Source organism: Octopus sinensis, linkage group LG16 (assembly GCF_006345805.1).
Source record: "Octopus sinensis linkage group LG16, ASM634580v1, whole genome shotgun sequence".
In the NCBI taxonomy this organism is placed as follows: domain Eukaryota; kingdom Metazoa; phylum Mollusca; class Cephalopoda; order Octopoda; family Octopodidae; genus Octopus; species Octopus sinensis.
The window spans coordinates 8,821,149-8,847,980 of record NC_043012.1 but is presented as its reverse complement, the minus strand read 5'-3'; the positions used below and the strand labels follow the sequence as shown (position 1 = coordinate 8,847,980).

Below are 26,832 nucleotides of genomic sequence, written 5' to 3'. Positions count from 1 at the left end.
CCACCATTATTATTATTATTATTATTGTTATTATTATTATTATTATTATTATTATTATTATTATTATCATTATCATTATGCAGCTTCCACATAATGACTGGACCTGTTCAATGGAGTTTACATATTTACCTCTTTAAAACTCCTCTTTTTGCCATAAATCACTCACCTATGAGGTAAAAGTGCCAGCTAGTCAGCCTACCTGACAACAAGTAGACAGACTGCAGTGAGCAGAACAAAGTGCTTTGCCAAGGTGTGCAACAATACACTAATTAATACAAAGATTAATGAGCTGACAAACCTCATAGTCATAATGCCTCACTGTATATAATCTATTATCTACTTAAACTTTAGACATAACTATGAGACAATGAGGGAGTTTCTATGTGGTTGTTCTATTTACTAGAAATAGCAACCAAATTTCTAATTACATCCTGCAATTTAAAAAAATGGAAAAGCACACTAAACAGAGAGAGTAGCCATGAATACACAAAGCCTAAGAGAGGGACAGAGTAGCTATGGCTTTTAATCATGTTAGCAACATCATTCCCTATTAGACAATGATATCTAGAAAATGACATTTGGAACAAAATATTTGAAAACATTTAGGGGAAAAATAAAAAAAAAACAATCTACCTCAGCAATTTTAATAAATCTTCCTCTTCTGTTTTGTTTAACATCCAGGTAGAACCTTTTTGATTGTATCATCAAAGTCTTGGTAGCAAGTTCCCGTTCATAAGAACCTGGAAAATAAACACAGAATTCAAATTTAAAAGAAAATACATAGGAACAAACATACAGATAAAATCAGAAGAAAGAATTTAAATTAGGTTTCTTTTTTCTTTTTCCCCAAGCGCAAGGAGTGGCTGTGTGGTAAGTAGCTTACTTAGCAACCACATGGTTCTGGGTTCAGTCCCACTGCGTGGCACCTTGGGCAAGTGTCTTCTACCATAGCCTCGGACTGACCAAAGACTTGTGAGTGGATTTGGTAGACAGAAACTGAAAGAAGCCCGTCGTATATATGTATATGTATGTATGTGTGTGTGTGTGTGTGTTTTTCCCCCCAACATTGCTTGACAACTGATGGTGGTCTGTTTACGTCCCCGTTACTTAGCGGCAAAAAAAAAAGCGATAGAATAAGTATTAGGCTTACAAAGAATAAGATTTGCTCAACTAAAGGCGGTGCTCCAGTATGACCGCAGTCAAATGACTGAAAAGAGTAAAAGAAAGAGAGTTTATTTTTTTACAGACTACCCCCTATCCCTCCAGCTGTTATCAGATATATAATTTATTATATTTCATAAGAAATAAATATATCCCTCTGAAACTTCATCTCCCTAATCAACCTCACCAAGTATATGGATCCAGACTGTCACTTCATCAGTGGAGATATCAAGTTTATTCTTACTACCTACAGAAACCAACTCTGCAACATTTCAGCAACCACTTCAGCAGCAGCTGACATAAACACACTTGTTTATTGGTCATTTTTAACACAGCTCTAGAGACTTTTAAATTAATTTAACATCGTTCTCCAGTCATTTGAGTAATTTGACCTTATGCACATGAACCGACAGACATTTCAGAAACTGTTATTTTACTTTCAGCTTCACATGAAACTGGAGTCAGCAATGATTACGATACACAACAAACACACATAGGTACACAGGTATATGGATATATATATATATATATTATAATAAAGAAATTAGTCTAATATTTCTAATATTGGGGCATATAAGCTCTTGACAGAAAAAAGTAGGTTTTCTGTCTTTTTTTCCATTGCGGGCTTATATGTCCCAATATATGACAATTTTCTTCAGTCAATACACAGTGATTGCTCATTAGCTTTAAGTTTGTATAATATTATCGTTATTTACAGAATTGTCACTCGTCACCACTTCTCAAATCATCACATATATATATATATCACGTGATTGACCATACTATTGGATGTTGTTATACATCACTGGTGACAATGTACTTCGCATCATTGTAGCTTTTGAATGATGCCACCCACTGGCTAGGTGAGCAGGCCAACATTTGCCCAAATCAGAAATCTAGTCTGTTGCAGGGTTACCCACTTACAGCTGAGAGAAATGGAGCAACATGAAATGAAGTGTTTTGCCCAAAAACACAATGCACAGCCAGTCAGGGAATCGAAATCACAATCTCGTGATTGTGAGTGCAACATACCTAACCACTATGCTATGCACCTACACACACTCACACACATACACACACATATATATACATATATATATATATATATATGTGTGTGCATACTCACAGACATACACCCACATGAATACATACCACTATCATTGTTGTCACCATCATTTTAACATCTACTTTCCTATGCTTGCATGAATTAGACAAAATTGGTTGAGGCAGATTTTCAAAGGCCAGATGCTTTTCCTATCACCAACCCTAACTTGTTTCCAAACAAGGAAATATTTCCCCCAGTCCTTTGAATGTGAAGAGTGCAATGGTCAAGCTTGTTTGTATAAAAGATCACAAAAAATGACACCTCTTGTATAACAATGACATTTGTTTACAATAAGGGAGTGATGTCAAGACAAGATGTGAATACACACTCATACACACGTGGGCATGCATACACACATACATTTTTATTAATTTTTCTACATCTGTTTATTCAAATATATATATATGCACATACATGATGGACTTTTTCCAGTTTCTATCTCCCAAATCTACTCATCAGATGTTTTGATTGGCCTAGTGTTATATTGTAGAAGACACCTGCCCAAGGTGTTGTGTAGTGATACTGAACCCATAACCATGTGGTTACCAAGCCAACTGTTTAACCTCACAGCCATGCTTGCACCTATTGCTGATGATTGTACTCATAACTATCATAATCATCATTATGTGTAGCACTTTTTCCTGTTTTTCTTTTTTATCAGAGGGCATATTAGGTATTCTCCTGCCAATTTTTCTGATTAGATTCTTTACCTTTATATCATATTATTAGAATTCTGTTAATATATTAATAGAACTTTCCTTGTCTATTATCTGTAATTAGGTCAAACAGTAATGTCACTGAATGGTGATTTTTTTTTAGCGAAATTCCTTAAATGTTTCTATTAAGTTCTTTTTAAATTCATCCACTAGTAATAGTAAGCAGCTGTCAATGTGACAGGAGATTCCAGTCTTACATCTGGAGAGCTGAATTTATCAAGAATACACGCACACACACATCACACATTCTTTATCTTTTTTAATTTATCCAGTAGTAATAGTAAGTAGTCATCAATGTGACAGGAGATTGCCAGTCTTACTTCTGGAGAGCTGAATTTATCAAGAACACACACACACACACACACACACACACACATTCTTTATCTTTAATCTGTAATTTCCCAATAAAGATCATGAAAAGTGAAATCTTATGACACAATGAAATATGTGACAGGACTTTTCAGATGCCATGAGAATTATTTCTAAACAAACATTTGTTGTAAACAATACCAATATGTGCTAATAAAGTATTGGATTACTTCCAATTGACAGCAGGCCAGCTTCTGCTATTGTACTTACCAACAGAGTCAGTATTAATATGACAACCCACGTGAAGAAGGTCATATCCTACACTGCAATGTAAAAATAAAACACAACCGGCTTTCTACTAAGTACTAACCTAAATAAAAGACTAATGTCACTCAACAACACCAGAGATATTACCAGGTCAATATAGCAGGCAGGATTAAGGTTGACTACCTACACCTGATAAATTAAACTGCTGAAACAGCTCATGTTATTTAGCAATTAGGAAGTAACATGTATTAAACAATTAGGAAGTTAACAAAATATTTAGCAGTGACATTCATTGCCGTAACACAATGCTTCATAGACAACCACTGCATCAGAGAATGTGCTCAATGTTTTTAAATGATAAACTGGAATACAAAATGTTCAAGATAAAAAACATAAATTGTTCCTAAACACTGGCTCCTTTTAACCCTTTGATGCCAACCCACCTAAAACTGTCCCTGATTCTATGATATAAATCCCCCGTTTTATAGTGGTTTAAATTAAGGCCTTCTATCAAAATTTCAAGTTAGTTTATATTTTAAACATCAGCTTAATAATGACAGGCCCCTGTGCCAGTGGCACGTAAAAGCACCATCCGTTCGTGTCCGTTGCCAGCCTCGCCTGGCCCCCGTACCGGTGGCACGTAAAAGCACTATCCGTTCGTGTCCGTTGCCAGCCTCGCCTGGCCCCCGTGCCGGTGGCACGTAAAAGCACCATCCGTTTGTGTCCGTTGCCAGCCTCACCTGGCCCCCGTGTCGGTGGCACGTAAAAGCACCATCCGTTCATGGCCGTTTGCCAGCACCGTCTGGCACCTGTGTGGGTGGCACGTAAAAAGCACCCACTACACTCACGGAGTGGTTGGCGTTAGGAAGGGTATCCAGCCGTAGAAACACTGCCAGATCAGACTGGGCCTGATGCGGCCTTCCGGCTTCACAGACCCCAGTCGAACCGTCCAACCCATGCTAGCATGGAAAGTGGACGCTAAATGATGATGATTTTAATTAAATTCCTCATTATTTTCAAAATTAACTGAATCAAGGTCAGTGTACAAGGCAGTATCAAAGAGTTCCCGGACTAATTATGTTTAATAAAAAATAACTTATTTACCTAAGTTTTAACATCATCTCCTTCAAAATAGTCACCTTGCACAGCAATACACCGGTCCCTGCCATTTTTGAAATCTGGCCTGGAAGTTGTTTTCCATAGGCAAGTTGAGGACCTTCTGAAAATCACTCTTAATCTCAACAACAGTGACCTTTGAGCTACATTTTCATCTTGGGGGAAGAGATGAACATCCACAGGTACTAAATCTGGTGAATAGGGTAGGTGCAGATGTGATACCATATTGTTTTGGGCAAGAAACTCATAAGTGAGGAGAGCTTGGTGACAGGGTACATTGTTGTCATGAAGAATCCAATTCATCATGTTCCACATGTCTGGTCACTTTCCCTGAATATTCTCCCTCAAACACTTCAAAACATCCCAGTAGAACTATCAATTGATGGTCTGGCCCTGGGGGACAAATTCTTGGTACACAATATCATGGACATTGAAAGAAGTGATGAGCATGCTCTTGATTAAGCTACGGTTCTGTTGTGCACCTGTGCCACTCAAAACATTGTGTACAACCCAATGCCTCATTGCCATAAGCTTGCCAAAGCATGCTCAATGTCTCTGTAGCAGACTTCCCAAGTTTAATACAAAATTTCCCGTTGGCTCTTTCTTCCAACTTCTTGTCCATGACAAAAATCGCAGACCACAGCATACACATGATCACAAAAACACAAATTTCACAACTTGCTAAGTAAACACAGAAATGTCACTTAGCACACTGCCTCATGAACATCACTGCTAGCTCTCACTGCACACGCAACCATGTGCTATCATTTGTTGGCGCACAACAGAACTAGTCGAAGAACTTTTTGATACCACCACATATTTGAACATAAATTTGGTAACAATCATCATCATCATCGTTTAACGCCCGTTTTCCGCGCTAGCACGGGTTGGACGGTTTGACCGGGGTCTGGGAAGCCAGGGGCAGCACCAGGCTCCAGTCTGATCTGGCAGTGTTTCTACGGCTGGATGCCCTTCCTAACGCCAACCACTCCGTAACAATAGAGTTAAATAAAGTTTGTTTTGGTAAACTTCAGGATTACTCCAGTAACAACAATATTTCCCATTCCTGTACTAAAGGATTAACGCAATATCATCACCGATACTTTGAATTCATGCATTTCCATCTATCTGCTGCCACTATCTTTGCAACAGTCATCATTGACTACCATATATAATGCTATATCTATCCACAACTAACTGATTGTTCTGCTACCTTCACCGATAGTTCATTACTCTAAACAATCTACACAGAAACCAAGAGGGGAAACTGAAGCACAAACAGTTCGGTTGGTAAAATCAACAAAAACAACTGCCAACATGTTGCGCCAATCAATAACGCAGTTTTTACATGATATAATTAACATTTGATGGCTTTAGATTTCTGGTGAGTCAAGTCTAGAATGGTCAACTAACGGGGGAACCTTTTCTTTTTTGTTTTTTACTTTCTGTTGTTCTTTTTTTTGTACCATTCATAACTTTGTATTAGTCATGACACTCAGACTGACAAGACTAATGTGATTGATGTTTAACTTGAGCAACTGTTGTGTTTCAGACAGATGATGTTCTGAGAAGAAAAGATGGAAGAGAGAGAGAGAGAGAGAGAGAGAGAGAGAGAGATTGGGGAAGGAGTGAATAAGCAGTTTGTTAGTTTAGAGCAGTTGTTTTCATCCAGGGATCCATATGACTCTTAGAGACCCATATAACATTTTTTGGAATCCTACAGCAGTATTTTAGGGATCCATGAAAAAATTTTGCTTTGGCTGTATTCATTGCAAGAAACAATTAAGTTTCTTTCTCTAATGCTTAACATAGTTCAACATGTTTCCAACCACTGAAACAGGTTCTTTCAAAGAGTTCTACTTTGAACCTACACAAGTGAATGGGTGAAAAATAAAACAGGAATTTTGCAAGAAGTACCAATAAACTAGTTTTTAAAGATGGAATAGCTTTGGGGGTCCACCAGAATAAAAAAAAAGTAATCAAAGAGGTCTGTAAGTAAAACAAAATAGTTGAGAACCATTTGGTCTGAAAGAAAGTAATTGGCTGTAATTACTGCATGTTGATATGTGAATGTTTACCATTCTGTTAGAGAGATGATTTTGCTTTTATGCAGTACAAGATGTTTATGTGTGTATCTAACAGTATTACCATCCTGGGTATGTAAGCAGCACTGTACTGTTGTCTCAGATGTTTATGTGTTTATATAGCAGTATTACAGTATGGGCAGTACTGCAATGTGGTCTAAGATATTTTTGTGTGAGTGTTTATATAGCGGTGGTTGTGCTGTCTCATATATGTGAGCAATACTGTAAATGTGGGTTTTAAACTGTCAGGAGTAAGCAAATGATCACATTAAAGTATTTTGTGGCCCTGAAAAGAAAACTCCTCCGTCAGATGCAGTTTTAGCAATTATGTTATAGATGTACTGTCACTAAGAGAGACAATCAGTGTTTCTAACAATACTGAAGAGTTTAATTATACATTGTCCTTACAGAGAGGGTGTAGTTCTTTTGGAAGGTTAAGGAGGATTGAAGAATGGTATCATCTGTTTGTGATTAGAAGAGCAGGATCATTAATGCATAACTTATTAATTTAACAACATAAATGAACAATAACCAAGTAATCAAACTATGGCAACTAGCTCTAAAGTAAAACAAAAAATAAATAAACCGGTAAAATTAATCTTGTTGCTGCTTAAATAGCCTCGAGCAGTCCAATAATACAACAGTTTTAGCTGCTGGTTATTTAATAGCAAATGACAACTCAAAAGTCACTGTATGTGAAACTCATTCAACAATGAGAGAGAGAGAGAGAGTGAGGTGGAGGTGGGGGAGTTCATCATTGTAAAAGCTCAGCCACCACAATCTGTGGGATTCAGTAATACACAGACCCAAGAGTAAAAAGAATTTCCATCCAACAACAAACACTCTCATATATTTTTTACCGTTTGTTTCCATCTATCTCTTCCCCCACAACCACCATCATGTCCCCACCCAATTTGTCAAGTAGATTATCAAATTTAACAAAGCAGTCTTGTGTGCTTTGCTCCAGGCAAAACTAAACTGGCCAAGTTAATCAATTGTCCAGCTTTATCACATCCAACAATTATCAATTGCAGTTAAGCGGGGAATGGGTGTATATTAGCAGAGTAGTTGAGTCTTAATACATCATAAACCTCACACAACAACTAAAATGGTTAATGAAAATATAATTCTAGCTACATTAAGCAGTTAACTGCTGTTGCTCCTGCTGCTACCATTACCACCACAACCATGACCACCATCCATGATATATTTTACTTGTTGAAATTCAAAATTCCATGTATTTCAAATTTCTTAGAAGTTCCATTTTTATCTTTTCAACATTTTAATTTTCTTCTATGGACCAGCAGCATAAGTCTGACAACTCTACAGCATCCCTGGATAACAATTAACAATTAATCAACATAACTTTATTAGGAACACAAAACGATGAAATAGTTGCAAGATTCTAAAATATTTAATGAAATACCATAGAAACACACCCGATATAAGAGAAAATGTGAAGACAACGGTTTAGAATCTGATTGCGTTGTACAAGTTTTATGTGTATGCTTTAATGCAGTTGAAGAGAGTAACTTTATGAAGATATTTTCATCATACTTTGTCTCCAAGTATATACAATGCTTACAATAGGTCAAGAACTTCATACTCTCCTAAATTCTCAACATCATCATCTGCAATATCTTATCATCAAACTACTTAATCTCAGGTCTTTCTTAGCTAATCCCTACTTTAGAGATTATCCTATATCTATACTCAACCTTCAGTTATTGATAACCGATGTCCCAATTAATTCTAAAATTAATTCACTTATCAAGAGTAAAAATTCAAAGTACAAAATATAATAGCCTACTAAATTAGCTTTTAAGCTAGACAACCTACTTATTAAAATATACATTATACACTACAGGTATGAAAATAAATGCTAAAACCTATTTAAAAGTACAATCTGACCATACCTGTTAAAATACAGATCATATACTGCATGGCAGTCTCTCAATAGTGTTGAGAGCACAAAAACACCCAGTACACACTGTATCCAACCATAGAAACTATGCCAAAGCAGATGTGGAAGCAGTCCTTGGACCTGTTGGATCCTGTCAAACTGTCCAACCCATGCCAACATGAAACATGGAAGTTAAATGATGATGATGATGGCACTACAGATATTAAAATACACAATGCAGTTTATTGAAATAGGCATTTTTCCTATTGAAATATACATCATAGGTACTGATGTAGCAATGTAGCTATTAAAATAAAAAAAATTTAGCTATTAATATAGGTAATATAGCTACAGATATAGGCAACCTAGTTTTTAAAAATGCAGAAACAAATCTAAAATTCATATGTGATCATCTTAAATACAAAAGAGAGAAAGTGGAAAAGTCAGTAATCAAACACACACACACACACACACACACACGCACGCACGCACACAGAGCAAGATCTCAGTTTGAAGGTCAACGAAAATTACCATTGATAATTCAAAATAGTGAACAAATGTTATTTAGACAGTTCAATTTCCTGGGGTACATATTCACTAAACAATGATGAGTCAAAAGCTGAGGACAAGAGAAATTATAGAGTTTAAAAGTGACTGGTATAATTATCTGTAGCCATAGGTACCGATCATCAACATCATCGTCATTATTATCATTACCATAGCTGTTATGTTTGCTTTTTCCATACTGGCATGGGCTGAATGAGCATAATTGTGATTGTATTCTTTGGACAGAAGAAGCCTGTTGCTGATGCCCACACTGACTTGCTTTCAACTAAAGTACTTTATTCCAATGGCTTTCACGTGTTGAACTGCCAAGTTACAAGACACATTATAGCTACCAAAGTATTGCCAATGTAAAGACACACTGAGACATATATAACACATCCTCATCTTTATACATAGAGATTACAGGCACACACACACAAACACATCACACTGTGTGCACAAAATTTTTACTTACACAGATTTACTCACAAGACACTGATCAATCTGAGACTATAATATCTGAAACTTATCCAAGGTGCCACACAATGGAATCGAACCCAAGACTATGTGGTTGCAAAGCAAGTTTGTTAATCATAGTCGTTAAAACCAAGAACTTTTTACCTACTGCTAGCAGAAATAAAACTCTATTTACCTGCATATATGGGTACAGGACGTCACCAACGGTGCACATAACATGAAACACGTAAACAAACAAAGGAAAAACAAGTGAAATACATAAACAACAAGAAAAAAAAGATGGAAAACGGGGAAAGTAAACACAGAGAAAGGACCCTTCATCCATTGTCAGGTATCTATCTACTTCTCATTTCAAGCATTCAACGAAATGAGGAGTAGAAAGACAGCTAACAACTGATGAAGGGTCCTTTCTCAACTATTATCCAGTGCTATAAGAAATAAAAACTGTACTATTTTCCTTACTACTAACAGCAATAAAACTGTACTATTATCTACTGCTATCAGAAATAAAACTGTACTATCTAGTGTGAGCAGCAGTAAAATTCTACTATTTACCTATTTCTATCAGAAATAAAGCTGTACTATTCACCTGCCGTTAATAGCAATAAAACTGTACTACTTATCTATTTATTCTTAGCAGAAATAAAACTATACTATTTACCTATCATTAGCAGCAATAAAATTGTACTATTATCTACTGCTATCAGAAATAAAACTGTACTATTATTTATCTACTGCTAACAGCTACCTACTGCCTGCAGTAATAAAACTGTACTATTGACCTACTCATAGCAGCAATGAAACTGTACTATTTACCTACAGCTAGCAGCAATAAAACTGTATATCATTTATCTGCCATATGGAAACCGATAATATATCAATGACTTAACAACTGTAGCATGATCATGCAGCAAAGATGGCAGAGTCCATAGAGCAGTGGACAAAATACCTGATACCATTCATACCTGCGTGTTCATAGCTCAAATCTCACAACCTTCCTTTCTCTGTCCAAGGTTGATAAAATCAATACCAATTGGCAAAATATCCACTGAACAATAACAGAATTCAAACTTAAAATTCCCCCCCCCTCTCTCACTCACTCACTCACACACACAATCTGAACAAGCATTAAAAAATTATTCATTTTATGCTAATTACAAAAACAATAGATATGAGTTACTAAACAACCCTACAATTGAGACTATTCCACACAGAAAGCAGTGACCCAGGATAGTCACAATCCAGTGAATGAAACCAATAAAAGCATAATCAAAGATCCTACCTACCCTCATGTTCTTTAACACAGGTGTTATTCTAAATCAATTCCAATTCCAATAGGCGCAGGAGTGGCTGTGTGGTAAGTAGCTTGCTTACCAACCACATGGTTCCGGGTTCAGTCCCACTGCGTGGCACCTTGGGCAAGTGTCTTCTACTATAGCCTCGGGCCGACCAAAGCCTTGTGAGTGGATTTGGTAGACGGAAACTGAAAGAAGCCCGTCGTATATATGTATATATATGTATGCGTGTCTATGTTTGTGTGTCTGTGTTTGTCCCCCTAGCATTGCTTGACAGCCGATGCTGGTGTGTTTATGTCCCCGTAACTTAGCGGTTCGGCAAAAGAGACCGATAGAATAAGTACTGGGCTTACAAAAGAATAAGTCCCGGGGTCGAGTTGCTCGATTAAAGACAGTGCTCCAGCATGGCTGCAGTCAAATGACTGAAACAAGTAAAAGAGTAAAAGAAAAAGAGTAAAGGTTAACCATAACAATAGTTAGTAAAATATCTCTCTTTTACTTCTTTACCAGCCTTCTCTGTTACAAAGGGTGGTTGGTGTCTCTCCTACTTATGCTACCTATCTATCAGCCCTATCCATTTATCATTAACTAGAAGCTAAGTATCTCTTTAACTCATGATATCAACTTTGGTTTATTTCAAGGCCCATGTCTGCCATTGTGTTCTGCATTTTAATCACTACTTATTGTCACACACCCACCCTGTTTACAGCATACCATATTTCTATCCATCTTAATCATAACCACATACAGGCATAATCTAGAAAGTCCGTTGCCAAACATGCACTACCCCCATGAACAGAAACCCAAGGGACTCCAGATGCAATTACTACACAAATCTCGGAAATAATCTCTTACTACACTGTCACTTCATGTAAAAATAATCATTAAAACTCCCAAAAGGAATGAAAGGAGATCAATAGGTGCAGAAAGGTGCTGTACTACTGATATATGTATGATTATGATCTACACAGAACTACAAGTGTAATGTCTCCATCTTTCATATAATCGGTTACCTTCAAATATCCTCTCACAAAATATACAAGGTATTTATTTAAACCTTTCACAAAAGAATAATTCTGCTAATACCAAAAGAGAATGAGATTTAAGATAGAGTCAAGAACACTTTATTTTAATTTTTAAAAAAAAAGAAGAAAAAAACCTGTCTTTTTCAGATTTTTATATAGAAATGTAACTGGTTTCAACTTATGGCACAAGACCAACAATTTCAGGGGAAAGGGTAGGTCAATGACATCAACTCCAGTACTCAACTGGTATATAGTTTACTGAGCCCAATAGGATGAAAGGTAAGGTCAACCTCAGCAAAATTTGAACTCAAAATGTAAGGATGGATGAAATGCTCACGATTCTGCCAGCTCACCACTTTAATTTAGAAGTGTAATTGAAAAGTATAAACAGAGAAACACACCAATCAACTAAGATAATTAGCAGTATGTCTCCAACTCTCTGTTTGTCCATCCCCTCCAACTGTGTCTGAATTTGCTGGAAATATCAAGAGGTCAGTCAGGTAAGTGAGCTATGATAATTTTAATTTCACCCCGTCTGAAGTTCCTGGAAACGTTGACAGGTTATTGAGTTACCTGACTGATGATATTTTCACTATTTCTGTATTTTGAAGAAACACTAACAGGTTATTTAGTTAGAAATGTACATTAGTTAACTGTTCACATATACATTACATAGAGGTGTGTGTATGTGTGCACGTATATGCTATTAAATGATAATGAAGAACATATTTTATTTAATTAATTTCTTTTAATACAGTTTGCTACTAGTAATTAACTATCCAAAGGTACACACTAGCAGTTTTGTATGTGCACATGCAAGTGTGCATATGTACAGTAATGGTTAAATACACCATAAATAGAGCAGTAAACAACAGTCAATGGACTCAGTCTAAATTAAATGCCACATCTATTGAGAGATGTCAGCATGGTTCTTCCATTGAATTAAACAGATAACTGTGAAAAGAATCAAATACTGCAACACAAAACATCACAATGATTTAATTATAATATTAGGAAGGTTGTTTCCTGGCCACATGGTTCTAGGTTCAGTTCTACTGTGACCTTGGGCAAGTGTCTTCTACTGTAGCCACGATCTGACCAAGGACTTGTGAGTGGCTTTGGTAGATGGAAAGCCCTGTGTGTGTGCATGCATGCATGCACATGGATGTATATGTGTGTACACATGCATGTATGTGTGTTAGTATCACCTTGTCTAGACATCACATGATTGTTGTAAATGAGCATCCCCGTCACACAAGTAGTGTCTGTTTCCAATCGTCTTTGAAAGTATATCTGGTCATGGGGAAATATTACCTCACTAAGAAACAGGTAAGAGTTGGCAACAAGAAGGGTATCCAACCATAAAAAAAAAACCCTGTTTTAATGAATTTTGTTTGAACCTAGCAAAGCATGGAGAAGTGGCTACTGAAATGATGATGAGGATAATTGACTTTCTTCCATTGTACTTTTTCATATGATAATGTGTGAATAGTAATGAAGATTTATAACATCAAATCTAACCCAAGAACTATTGTGCCTAAGACATTTATTGAATATATCAACACATAGTTTCTTTTTATTGATTTCCAGATATTTGGCCTGAGTGATTGATTTAAATGTCACCAGAACCATTCTGTGATGTCTACTGAACCATCAGTTACCATTTCTTCATACACACTCAACTATTCAACTGTCTTCACAATCTTTCTAATTTCTTTATTTTCTACACAAGTTTATATTAGATCTATTGAGGTTTATATCAATTTCATTCAAATACTAAATAGCAAAAGTTAAGTCATTAGACTGATCTATCTTTTTTTTCTTGTATTTATTTTCAGCATTTCTTGGAAACCTCCAAATTAGCAAGCCAACAAAGGAGCCTCTATGTAGTCACACAACTAGCTAGAGGCAGCAGCCAAGTCTCCTTCAAATTACACATTAATTTTAAAAATGAAAGGACACAGTGGATAATATAATCCCTACGTTTGAATAAAAAGATAGTAATGGTGGAATCATCTTTGATCATAAATCAACAGGATCTACAGGATTTAACCTGAAGTTAAATAACAACAACAGCAATTTTCAAATTAAGCCACTATCAAGATACTGCACCTATATGTTTGATAACTCATCGATGTTAGAAGAGAGAGAAGAAAAAAGAAAAGATAGCGCCACTAACATCAAGTCAATGACAGAGTGCACTTAAATATTAAATTGACAATACGATTCCTGCTAGAACATTTTAGCTCCATATCATCTGCCGGAGAAAGTCTTTTGAAAATCAACTGCATTGATTATTTCACACCGACCAAATACAATTATTTGTACTCAATACTTATGAAAAGTATCAGAGTAGATTATTCTAGTTACAAGTCCAATAGCTTTCAACTGACACTCTGCATCAAAGAATTGGTTAAAAGAAAGGAAGTCATTATTTGTTGATGACTTTACAAACTCATTATTCTTCAAACCCAACGGAGAGAAAATAATTTAATGTGTTCATTTATGGCATCAGATTAAAGTTGGTTTGTGCTTAAAAAAAAAATGAGAATTTCTTTAAAAAAAACTGCAAACTCTAAAATGTTTTTATACTAAACACACACACACACACATATATATATATATATATATATATATATATATATATATATATACATATAAGTGGTATATATCTAATATATATTGGAGTCTGGTGCAGCCATCTGGTTTGCCAGACCTCAGTCAAATCATCCAACCCATGCTAGCATGGAAAGCGGACGTTAAACGACGACGATGATGATGATGATGATGTGTGTATACATCCATTCTTAATCTGAGAACTGAACTGTTCAAAGCCATGATAATCACAGGGTTATTGTGTGTGTTGGTGTGCGTATAAATATATACATACACATATACATAATTACATATATATATATGTATACACACACACGCATACTTATGTATACATATATACACGTACATACTGAGTAACCTCCGCCACACCAACTAATATGGCTCCAAAAAGCATGGCTCTTGAATTAAAACAGTTTATAAATTAACACCAACACCCCTCACGCACACACAAAAAGTATATAAATATATGCACACCAAACAGACCACATCTTAACCAAGATCACATGTCTAAAACAACAAATCAGAGCAATCCATTTGCCAGCAGCTGTTGTATGATGGTTAGCTGCCATATGAATTGTAACCTCCCCCACCACCATCTTGTTAGTTTTTTTTATATAAAGTGAGGGGCCTAACCTTGATTAAAACAGTAATATAAACCAAAATAGAATGTGTAATCCAACCTCAATAACTATGGTTAAACTATAGACTGACAAGAAAAGTTCTGGTGTTCAGAATAAATAAGAAGAAAGTTTTAATTACAGATGATAAATAAGTTATAAAAAGACCTGAACGTAGTGACAGTAACACAGAAATAGGCCTGGCTTGGAAATGGATGAAGCAACAGTGCAAACAATTATAAAGAAACATAAATGACTTCTTGGTAACAGATAAAGCTACATTAAGTTTGGGTAAGTAGACAGAGGGCCATTACTGAAATGGAATATCTTTTTGCCTTTATGTATGGAAGTGTGCTACGACAAAAATTTCATTTCTCTAATAAGTATGACAAAGCTTTGAGTAGCTTTACAGCAATTAAAGGAAATTGAACAGGAAAAAAAAATGAGATTGCTGATAGAACTACAGAAACTTTTACTGTTAGTTCTGGTTGGTTTGACCGATTCAAAACTCAAACAAACATTCATTAGGTTTGTTTAAGCCTTTAGTGTTCACATTATTCTGCCAGAATTAATCCTTTTTTATCCACATTGCCTTGAACTAATCAAGCATTATCTTGGTGCTATGAGATTTTGATGAGGTAGCTGTTAATTTTTAAAATGATATTGTAGGGTTGGTGTGAGAGACCAGATCTGGCCAGTTTGAACATAAAACAGGCAGGATACTTTTGGCCGGATATGGCCGGTTTAAATGCTAAAGGGTTAAATGGTGAGGGCTGAAAGTGGAGATCAAAATCTTTCTGAATAGTAAACCAATATTTTGAAGAAAAAAAAAACATCTAAAAGAGCGGGGAGTTATGATGACAAAATAAAGCAACCAATTGAGAACTTGATGAAAACTTACAACAATTGAGGGAATTTGACCATAAAAGAATTCAATTCAATGTTTTGAGAATTTGAAAAGTTCAAGCAATTGATAATGAATATCGACCCTGATATTGAGTAAAACATACAAGTGTAATGAAATATGAACAAAGAACCTTGCTGTGACCAGCAGATGTATATAGAGTAAAAGCAACAAAATGATACAAATTGTTATGGTTAATTATCTTTCCAAAGAAATAAATTTGTGAAATGTACCACATAAACATGTCCTTCCGAATAAACTGTTAACTACAAAATAAGAAACAAAAAAATATTTGGCTAGCATTTTTGAAAGTTCTTGAACAACATTTCTTATGTTTCATGTTAATAAGAATTTTAATGTACATGTAAAAATATATGGTAAGAAGTTTGCCTCACAACCACATGGTTCCAGGTTGGCACATTGGACAAGTATCCAAGTGTCTTCTACTATAGCCTCTGAGCTGACCAAAGCCTTGAGTGGATTTGGTAGACGGAAACTGAAAGAAGCCAGTTGTGTGTGTGTGTGTGTCACCTCCACTATTGCTTGATAACAGGTGTTGGTGTATTTACATTCCTGTAACTTAATGGCTCGGCAAAAGAGATCAACAGAATAAGAGCCAAGCTTAAAAAATAAGTACTAGGGTTAATTCTTTAACTAAAATTCTTCAAGGAAGGCAGTGCCTCAGCATGGCTGCAGCCTAATGACTGAAGCAAGACAATATATATACATATATATTTTTTTTTTCATCTAGTTTCAGCTCACAAGCTGTGGCCATGCTGGGGCACCGCCATTTGGTGTTGCTACATAATTTTACTTCACAAATTTTACTTCATTATATATTCCTTCTAGCCATTCAAAATGTGACCGCATGTGTACCGTTGGCGATTTTTTTTCCTCTGTCTTCTCTTTCCGATGAAGAGCTCCGCTCAAAACGTTAAACCCTCCTTCTTCCCTTCCTTCCTGAGCGTCCAATAATACTATATTTGTTCCACCTCCTCGCGTTGTTGTGTTTTCATGTTTGGATTAACTATATATATATATATATATATATATATATATAAAATCATCATCATCATTTAACATCCGTTTTCCACGCTGACATGGGTTGGATGGTTTGACAGGAGCTGGTGTGCCAGAGGACTGTACCAAGCTCTACTGTCTGCTTTGGCAGGGTTTCTATGACTGGATGCCCTTCCCAACACCAACCACAGGCGGTACTGAATGCTTTTTGCATGGCACTAGCACTAATGAGTACCTTGCAAGAGAAGACTCCTCAACTGGGAGGGAGGGGGATAAGTATTGAGGGAAGTGGTTTTATGCTAGATGATGAGAGGTTAAAGTGGTAGAAGGACAGAAACAGGCGTCTTGCTGTAAAGGACATACATGGCTAACCCAGTTGGAAAACAGAGGAGAGATGGTGGTAGAGATCTGTTACAGAGAGGTGTATACAAGTGAAGTGGTAGAGAGGATTAGATAGGGTGAGTGGTCCAACCCATGCCAGTGGGGAACATGAATGTTAAATGATTATATAATATAACTAGGAAGTTATTACTACATGATGACAGTTATGTAGTAATTATTTTAATCAGCTGCAACTCATTAGGCCATTAACTTCATCATTTTGTATTTTGTTTACATTACCATTAGTATACTTTCCTATTATACTTTTGCAATTCCTTTTGATTTTTGAGTTCAATCCTAGTTCAAGGCAATTTGTAAATGTAAATTACAGCACAATTGCAAAATATACTAACAGAAAGGTAGTGTTGATAAAATTTCAACTCACGAGGTTTATAATCCAACTAGTAATTATTTAAAAAGATAATTAATTCAAATATAATACGCAACTTCATTTTCACAGTTAATGTTTTTTTTTTTAACAAGTTAGTCAGGAGAAGTAAGACAACATCCACGACCTTTGCCAACCCTCCCAGGGATGGTGAGAAGATTGATGCAGCCTTTACCAGGTAAAACAATGCAAATAAACACACCTAGCCACTCTACAAAGTAGAGACTGTGAAGTAAAAGTTTAACATTAACGTGTTGTATCAGATATGGAAATGAATCAAGTTAAATAAAGACATGCTAGAGTGATATGCTAATGAAAGCTGTTGCTTATAATTGGCATCTCATGTAGAATTGGACATAACATAAATATTAGAACTGATGATGGATTAATAAATTGATATTTATAGGTATAAGAGGAGGTGAGAGTGGTGCTTGACTGGCTCCTGTGCTGGTGGCACGTAAAAAACACCGCTTGAGTGTAGCCGTTACCAGTGCCACCTGACTGGCTCCTGTGACAGTGGCACGGAAAAAGCACCATTTGAGCATGGTCAATGCCTGTACTGCTTGACTGGCCCTCGTGCTGGTGACATGTAAAAAAATACCCACTACACTCTCGGAGTGGTTGGTGTTAGGAAGGGCATCCAGCTGTAGAAACTTTGCCAGATTAGATTGGGGCCTGGTGCAGCCTTCTGGTTTGCCAGCCCTCAGTCAAACCATCCAACCCATGCCAGCATGGAAAGCAGATGTTAAACAACAATGAGGATGATGATGATGAACATCATCTGTTGTCAGAAACAAAGATATTCTAATAATCTTGCAATTATTTTAAAGTTTCCATTATAAGGAAATAATTACATTGTGAATACATCATAAATATATATTAATTATTTTTAATTCATAACAAAATTGTATAATTGATTGTATATTAAACAATCATTTATATCTATGTATTATCTTATGTTGAAAATTATAAAAAAAACAGTCATTGAAATTATCCATGTTGAACCATGATTCCTTTGAATGTTGACAATGCATTGGTAGTTGGTGTATAATGTCTTTAACAAGCTTGTGAATGAGTTGACCTTCACACCACCACTAACTTTAGAAGGAGCATACCATCAACATTTGTGCACATATACAGTACTAAATGCATTATTTTAATTTACTAACTCAAATATTCCAGGATAATAACAACCAATACAACCCAGTTTCATTCTCTTTATCATCATCACCATCATCATTATTTAACATCCACTTTTCCATGTTTGCATGGGTCAAACAGGATTTATGGATTTTATTGAGGCAGACTTTCTATGGCCGGATGCTCTTGTAGCCAGCCAACCCTCACCTGTTTCTAAGCAAGTTAAAATTTTACTATGGAAAACAGGAAACAAACAACATAGCTTGTATGATGGTGAGAGATGCTCATTTACTGAACCTAGCCATATGGTTGGGAAGCAACCTCGTTAACCACACCAAATTAAGAGCTCTTCACAATTAAAGACCTTTACTTTCATTCTAACTGGTTATATTTCCTTGGTTGGTGAGCTACCTCTTTCATCATGGCTAACTTTTGATACTCTTTCTATTATCATTTCTAAACTGCCATAACTATTCACAAGCTTCAAATTTTCAGACACCCATACATTTATCTAGCTTGATAACAATAATTTCAATTTTTACACCATGTATATTGTCACCACTGCTTCTTCATGGTTTGTATCTTTTGACATTCTAATGCTTTGTTGCACCAACTGATAAGGATTCACTATTTCTATCAACATATATTTCAAAACAAATGTAGCAAGTTTGTCCTTAGTTTTGCACACCAGCAACAACTAATCACGTCCTCTCAATATATTTGTGCAGCATCAGGGTATGGAGGTTCCAAACTGCCTCAGACAGGCCCCTGTATGCTTTGGAAGGCTCGGAAAGAGAATCTTTCTAAACAATCATCTCAAACTCCATATCAAGGTTCTTGTCCACTGGGTAACTTGTATTCCCCCTTTCCTGCATAGATGGACCACATGCAGCCAACACATTAAGAAGTCTTTTAACATTCAGTGTCTGCAGAAGATCCTTTCAATTATTTATCTGAACAAGATAGGATTATACACACCAAAATCCTCCATCAAAACCAACGCAAGCAGCATTGACTCCACACATTACAGCCATCATATCAGCTGTAGTGTGCCTGTAGTATCCTCCTCTGCAACAAACTACACCACCAACACTGACAGCCGAAAAAAAGCTGTTTAAAGAAGATCACTTTGAAGAGAACATCAACCCTGTAAAGGTGAAAGACACAGGTGGTTTCGCTTTTGAGAGAGAGGATTGAAAATGTGAAGAAACAGACCTAGCACAATCAGAAAAAGAATAAAAAAAAAAAAAGAGGCAAGCACACAGTGTAATACCCAGCTTCTCAAACAAAACATTTATGTATCCCGTCAGCGACCAAAACTATGCATCAAAGATTGGGATGTACAACCATCAAAAGATCCGTAAATGAAGAAGATAGTCATTAGGTCATCAGATTTGATTGAAAACCACAAATAAGGACGTCTGAATTAATGTAACATCTCTTTAAAAAAATACTAACACGGTAATTGCCAAACATATATCATTAATATTTTCTCACAAAAATAAAATGCATTAAATTTGGTTTAATGATTTAAACAAGTGTTTTTACACGGAAAGACAGCGGAAAGACAGCGTACTGTGTGTAGAGAGAAGTGGAAGAGGAAGAAGAAATAAACCTAGGAAGAATGAGAACAATTTAAATTGCCTTGTGGAGCGGAGAGAGGTGGGAGAGAGAAAGTAGGTCAAAATAGGTGGATTTTTTTTTCTTTTTTTTTTCATATATATACTTAAAAGGAAGAGAGCAAAGGAGATAATAATTTATCAAAAAATCTTTTCTAAGATACTGGAAACCAGAGGGCAATGTAAGATATGGAACAATGATGATGTTGATAAAGTATATGACAGAAGATGGGGGTGAGAAGAAGACACACAAAAAAAAAATGAGAAAACCCTCCAAGATGTCCAACAAAAGGAAGGAAGCATTTGTACTTATTTCATATTAGCCAAATAAAAATCTACATAAATTTCTGGCACTAGCAAGATCAGTGATAGATGATCTGCTTCTAGTAGTGCCTGCCTACAATACAGTAGAGTAACAGTTGTAGTAGTAGTAGTAGTAGCAGTAGTAGTAGTAGTAAGAGCAATAACCATGGTAGCTGTGTCTTACTACTATTATAGCAAAGGTAGCAGCAGTAGCAGTAGTAACAACAAATGTGTTCAGTGATTATCTATGCCTTTTCCAGCAACAAGCTGCCAGTTGTAGGAGCTAGCTTTAGTAAACCTTATACTATGATTTGCATCTGATCATCACTGCAGAAGAAACAACAATAATGAAGAGAATGGGTGAGGGGCGAGGAAGCTACCTAGCATGTAACGTGTAATTAACAGAAATTTTAATAAGCATTAAATATATATATATTAGATTGGATGTCGAAAAAAATAAATAAACAATAATTAAAAATATAAATATGCAGTCCTTCGAATAGTGGTGCAGATAAATTTTGGAATCTATATTTTCCAATAATAATAATAGCTATAAGTTCGAAAATGATAATAATATTGTTATGCTGTATTATTTATTGATAAATGCTGTTGAAGAAAGCAATAACAACTGAAAGGACACAGAAAGGAGAAAGGCCTTGAACTGAAGGAGAAATAATTTCACATTTTTATGAGTGCAAGCATTGAGGACAACTCAAAGCTAACGAGAGAGAAAGAGAATCAATAACAAATGAAATTTAAACAAACTTCTGAATGAATTAAATATATTTTTTAATAACTGAAAAAAAATACTGGAAACTATCATTTAGAGATGAGGAACACACAGGCACACTCACACACACATATATAGATATATATATTATATGTTCCGTGTTGACTGTTGGAAAAAAAAAAAAGAGTACTCAATACCAGAATAGAGATTTTTTTTTTTTTAAAGCAGGGTGGTGAGTTAATCTCTTGCTACGTTAAGTTTCTGCAGTGGGTACACAGTTTCTTCAAGCAAGTTATAACCTGCAAATAACTTGCCTGAAGTACCCGTGCAAGCACAGCCAAAATAAAATATTATATATATATATATATAATTACAGATATAGGGATGAAAAATGATTAATTTAATAAAATCAACAAATTTCACCTAGTAGTTTTTCGGTATGGAAAAGGACCATATTCTGTGGAGACACATTTTTGTAGAAAAAGGAAATAGTAGCCTTTTGGCTGCTATTTCTAAAATTTTCGGTATGTGGTCAAGCAACTTGTTGCCAAACCCTTATTGTTATATATATATATATAGCCTTTTATCATTTACTTGTTTCAATCATTTGACTGTAGCCATGTTAGAGCCCCACCTTGCAGGGCTTTTTAGTCAAATGAATCGACCCCAGGACTTACGTTTTTAATCCTAGTACTTATTCTATTGGTCTCTTTTGCCAAATAACTAGGTTATAGGGACAAAAACACACCATCACTGGATGTCAAGTGGTGGTCAGGGACAAGCACAGACACTATCATACACACACACACACACACACACAGATATATATATATAAGCTTCCTTCAGTTTCTGTCTAACAAATCTACTCACACGGCTTTGGTCAACCCAAGGCTATAGTAGATGATACTTGCCCACAATGCAACATGGTAGGACTGAACCCAGAACCATGTAGTTAGGAAGCAAGTTTCTTACCATACAACCATGCCTGTACCTATATATATATATATATCACTGTAGGTATTTGAAACTTTGATGCCCCACAGTGAAAACATTCCAAGCAAGAAGAATTCTCCACCTGTAATAGTTTTTGAAATGAAGCTTTTGTTTATCTGGATAAGAGGCATATGTGAGTACATACATGGTGTGCTATTTTTGAGGGGTTGGTGGGGAGGAGAGGATGATATATTTATTTGCTTTTATTTGAAAGCTGTGATTTTATGCGGGTAAGTTTGTGTGGTAGGGTGGGTTTTGCTTTTGAGATTAAGCAAAAATTTTAAATTGATAAAAATTTAACTTATCAAGAACTGTATAAGAATATGGGTCATGCATGGTTTGGTAACTGAGGAGGTACCAAAGGTTGTTGGTGAAAGTGACATTCATCATCATCATCATCATCTTTAACGTCTGTTTTCCATGCTAGCATGGGTTGGACGGTTCAACTGGGGTCTGGGAAGACAGAAGGCTGCGCCAGGCCCAGTCTGATCTGGCAGTGTTTCTACGGCTGGATGCCCTTCTTAACGCCAACCACTCCTTGAATGTAGTTGGTGCTTTTTATGTGCCAGACGAGGCTGGCAAATGGCCACGATCGGATGGTGCTTTTTATGTGCCACTGGCACGGCGGCCAGACAAGGCTGGCAACGGCCACAATCGGATGGTGCTTTTTACATGCCATTGGATCATAAAAATATAGGCACAGGCATGGCAGTGTGGTAACAAGCTTGCTTCCCAACCACTGCATGGTACCTTGGGTTGACCAAAGCCTTAAGTGGATTTGGCAGAAGGAAATGGAAAGAAGCCCATTATGTGTGTGTGTGTGTGTGTGTGTGTGTGTGTGTGCATATGTGTGTCTGTCTGTTTGTCTGTTCCCCACTACTGCTTGACAACTACTGTTGGTGTGTTTGCATCTCCATAAGTTAGCAGTTCAACAAAAGAGACTGATAGACTAAGTAACAGGCTTTAAAAAAGGTAAGTATTAGATTCAATTCTTGAAGGTGATGCCCCAGCATGGCCACAGTCTAATGACTGAAACAAATAAAATAAAAAGATCAGATTAGGGAATTTAGAAGGCTGCTAGTAGGTGAAGAATTGGGAGAAGGAAGCAATGGCAATTTTCATCTCTATATATCTTTAATGTATCCATTTTTGCTTGTATTTTGTTTGTATCTGCATATGTATACCTACATCTATGAGCATGGTTATCTAAAGTTCTCAAAGTGCATGCACCTTCACATATGTTTTATGTATTTACATGTATACTCATGTATATATACATATATATGAACATGTACTCCATATGTGAATGCCTCAGCAGGTAACTATATCCCTGCAAAATAATCACACACTCACACACACATATAAAGGGGGTGCAGTTGCCAGGGAAGTGATTTATGATTTCATGGTTCTCAGAAAAACATCTGAGAGGATTATGGCTCAGAAAAAAATATCTCCACAGATGGAAAAGTAGATTTGATATTTGTATTGATATAAAAAGATTCAATACTTCCGTATTTTCACAAAGGGATAATGACTTTGAAAAAAAAAAAATACACATCTTCAAAATATGTATTATTGTAAGGATCATATACATATGTGTGTGTGTTGTGTGTGTGAACAAAGAAATAAAATTCGCTGAGCTGTGGAGAGTATTGTCAACAGATTGCCAAGTGGTTATGCCCTTTCAAAGATGAGTGGAATGAAAAGTCTTTTTCCCTTGCTTGAAAAACAAGCAAGAGTTAGAAGTAGAAAGGACATCCAGTTTGTAAAACAACGCTTGAACAATATGTATTTGTTTAACTCACTCTAGCATGAAGATAAATTTTAAAATAGATGTAAAATGAATAAGCAAAAAATAGTGTGTACATGTGTGTGTATGTTTCTGTGTGTGTGTGTGTGTGTGTGTGTGTGTGTGTGTACACACACTATTGATATAAATACATGTGTATCTGCCTTTTACTGGTAATTGTATCTATACATGTCTATCCATATGCATGCACATTTATACATCATCATCATATATATAATGTATATGCGTGTGTGTGTGTGTGTGTATATATATATACATATATATATATATGGCACGTAAAAAACACCCACTACACTCGCGGAGTGGTTGGCGTTAGGAAGGGCATCCAGCCGTAGAAACACTGCCAGATCTGACTGGGCCTGACGAAGCCTTCCAGCTTCACAGACCCCAGTTGACCCGTCCAACCCATGCTAGCATGGAAAACGGACGCTAAACGATGATGATGATGATGATGATATATATATATATATAATGTATATGTGTGTATATATATATACATACATAAATACACATATCTACGTACATGCATATACATGTATGCAGGTACATGCAAGCATTTGTATCTGTGTATATATCTATTTCAGTCTATGTACGCATGCCTCCCTCTGCCTGTGTATGTATATCCGTATGTTCCTTTGTACGTAAGGACCTTCACATGTATGGACTTGTATATCTGTTTAAGTTTATATTCATTTGCATGGTTGGCCATGGGTATACAGCTGTGCACATCTTTTCATGTATGTATATCTCAATGCATATATATCTATGTGTGCATGTACACTCTTGACATGTATCATCATCATTGCCATCATTTACATCTGTTTGATCAGGTAATCAAATCTTACTCTTTACTCTTTTACTTGTTTCAGTCATTTGACTGCGGCCATGCTGGAGCACCGCCTTTAGTCGACCAAATCAACCCTGGGACTTATTCTTTGTAAGCCCAGTACTTATTCTATCAGTCTCTTTTGCCGAACTGCTAAGTAACGGGGACGTAAACACACCAGCATCGGTTGTCAATCAATGCTAGGGGGACAAACACAGACACACAAACACACACACATATATATATATATATATACGACAGCCTTCTTTCAGTTTCCGTCTACCAAATCCACTCACAAGGCATTGGTCGGCCCGGGGCTATAGCAGAAGACACTTGCCCAAGATGCCACGCAGTGGGACTGAACCCGGAACCATGTGGTTGGTTAGCAAGCTACTTACCACACAGTCACTCCTGCGCCTGTCATTTTTTTACATGGTTCACATGGCGTTTAATGCCCTCTTTATCACCAACCACTTTACACAATGTACTGAGTGCAGTGTATTGTGGCACCAGCACTAGAGAGAATAAGGGTAAGAAAGTGGTAGGTAGCATGAGGTAAATAGATGATGGATGGCAATACCAAATGACCAGCAAAGAGTATAGGTAGAGTTTATGAAGTACATGCATGTCTGATGCAGTCCCTTAAGTATATACCTCAAGATGGCGAGAGAGCTAAGGTGATAAAAATAAGAGGGAAAGAGGTGGAGTGTTAGAGAGAGGGTCAGTGTCAGAGTAGGGTGAGGTGTTGGAGAAGTTAGACAGATCCTGTGGCATCCCTAGAAACACTGGAAGTAATGTGGGATGAGGCAAAGAGATACACTGCTAGCCTTAGTCATGCCAGCAGCATAGGACATACAGTGAGATTGAGTAGGGGAGAGAATGATCAAGAGGTTAGCATGAATGTCAGAGGTATGAGAAAGGTGACAGGGACGTGGATAACAGTGGGGTGGGTGAGACAGGTGGATAACAAGAGAGATATGTAACAAGAAGGGTGAAGGATATACATATGCATACACCTGTACATACATGTTAATATATACGCATTCCTGAAAGTATAAACCTATATATATACATATAAACTTATGCACACATAAAAATATATGCATAAACACAAATTTTATCAACTGTCTTGCCATGTTTGGGCAGGCAGGAGTGCATGTGAGTGTATAATCTCTTGATGACTAGGCATGTGCTTGTCTGTACTTGTGTGCATGTGTATATATCATCTTATCTTTCTGTGTGTGTGTGTGTGTGTGTGTGGGTGTGTGTGTGTATACATACACACACACTTATGAATGTATGTAACAATATGTATCTATGTAAATCCATGTTTATATGTATGAATATATATATGTATATCTGTGCATTCAATCAAGTGCACATATCACATATATCAATATATACACTCATACTTCTGCACGTACATCTGTTTATGTAAGCATGCACACATGCATTCATGTGTATATTCATGCCCCTGCATG

General features: G+C 36.3%; 1 protein-coding gene across 1 annotated transcript in view; it reads right to left on the bottom strand.

Annotated features, from left to right (window-relative positions):
* LOC115220441 (transcriptional activator protein Pur-beta) overlaps positions 1-26,832 on the bottom strand; it is a 99,469-nt gene that overhangs the window by 25,537 nt on the left and 47,100 nt on the right. The window contains exon 2 of the mRNA XM_029790571.2: positions 634-740. Within this exon, the coding sequence (XP_029646431.1) occupies positions 634-740 (107 nt within the window). The remainder of the gene's footprint in view (positions 1-633; positions 741-26,832) is intronic.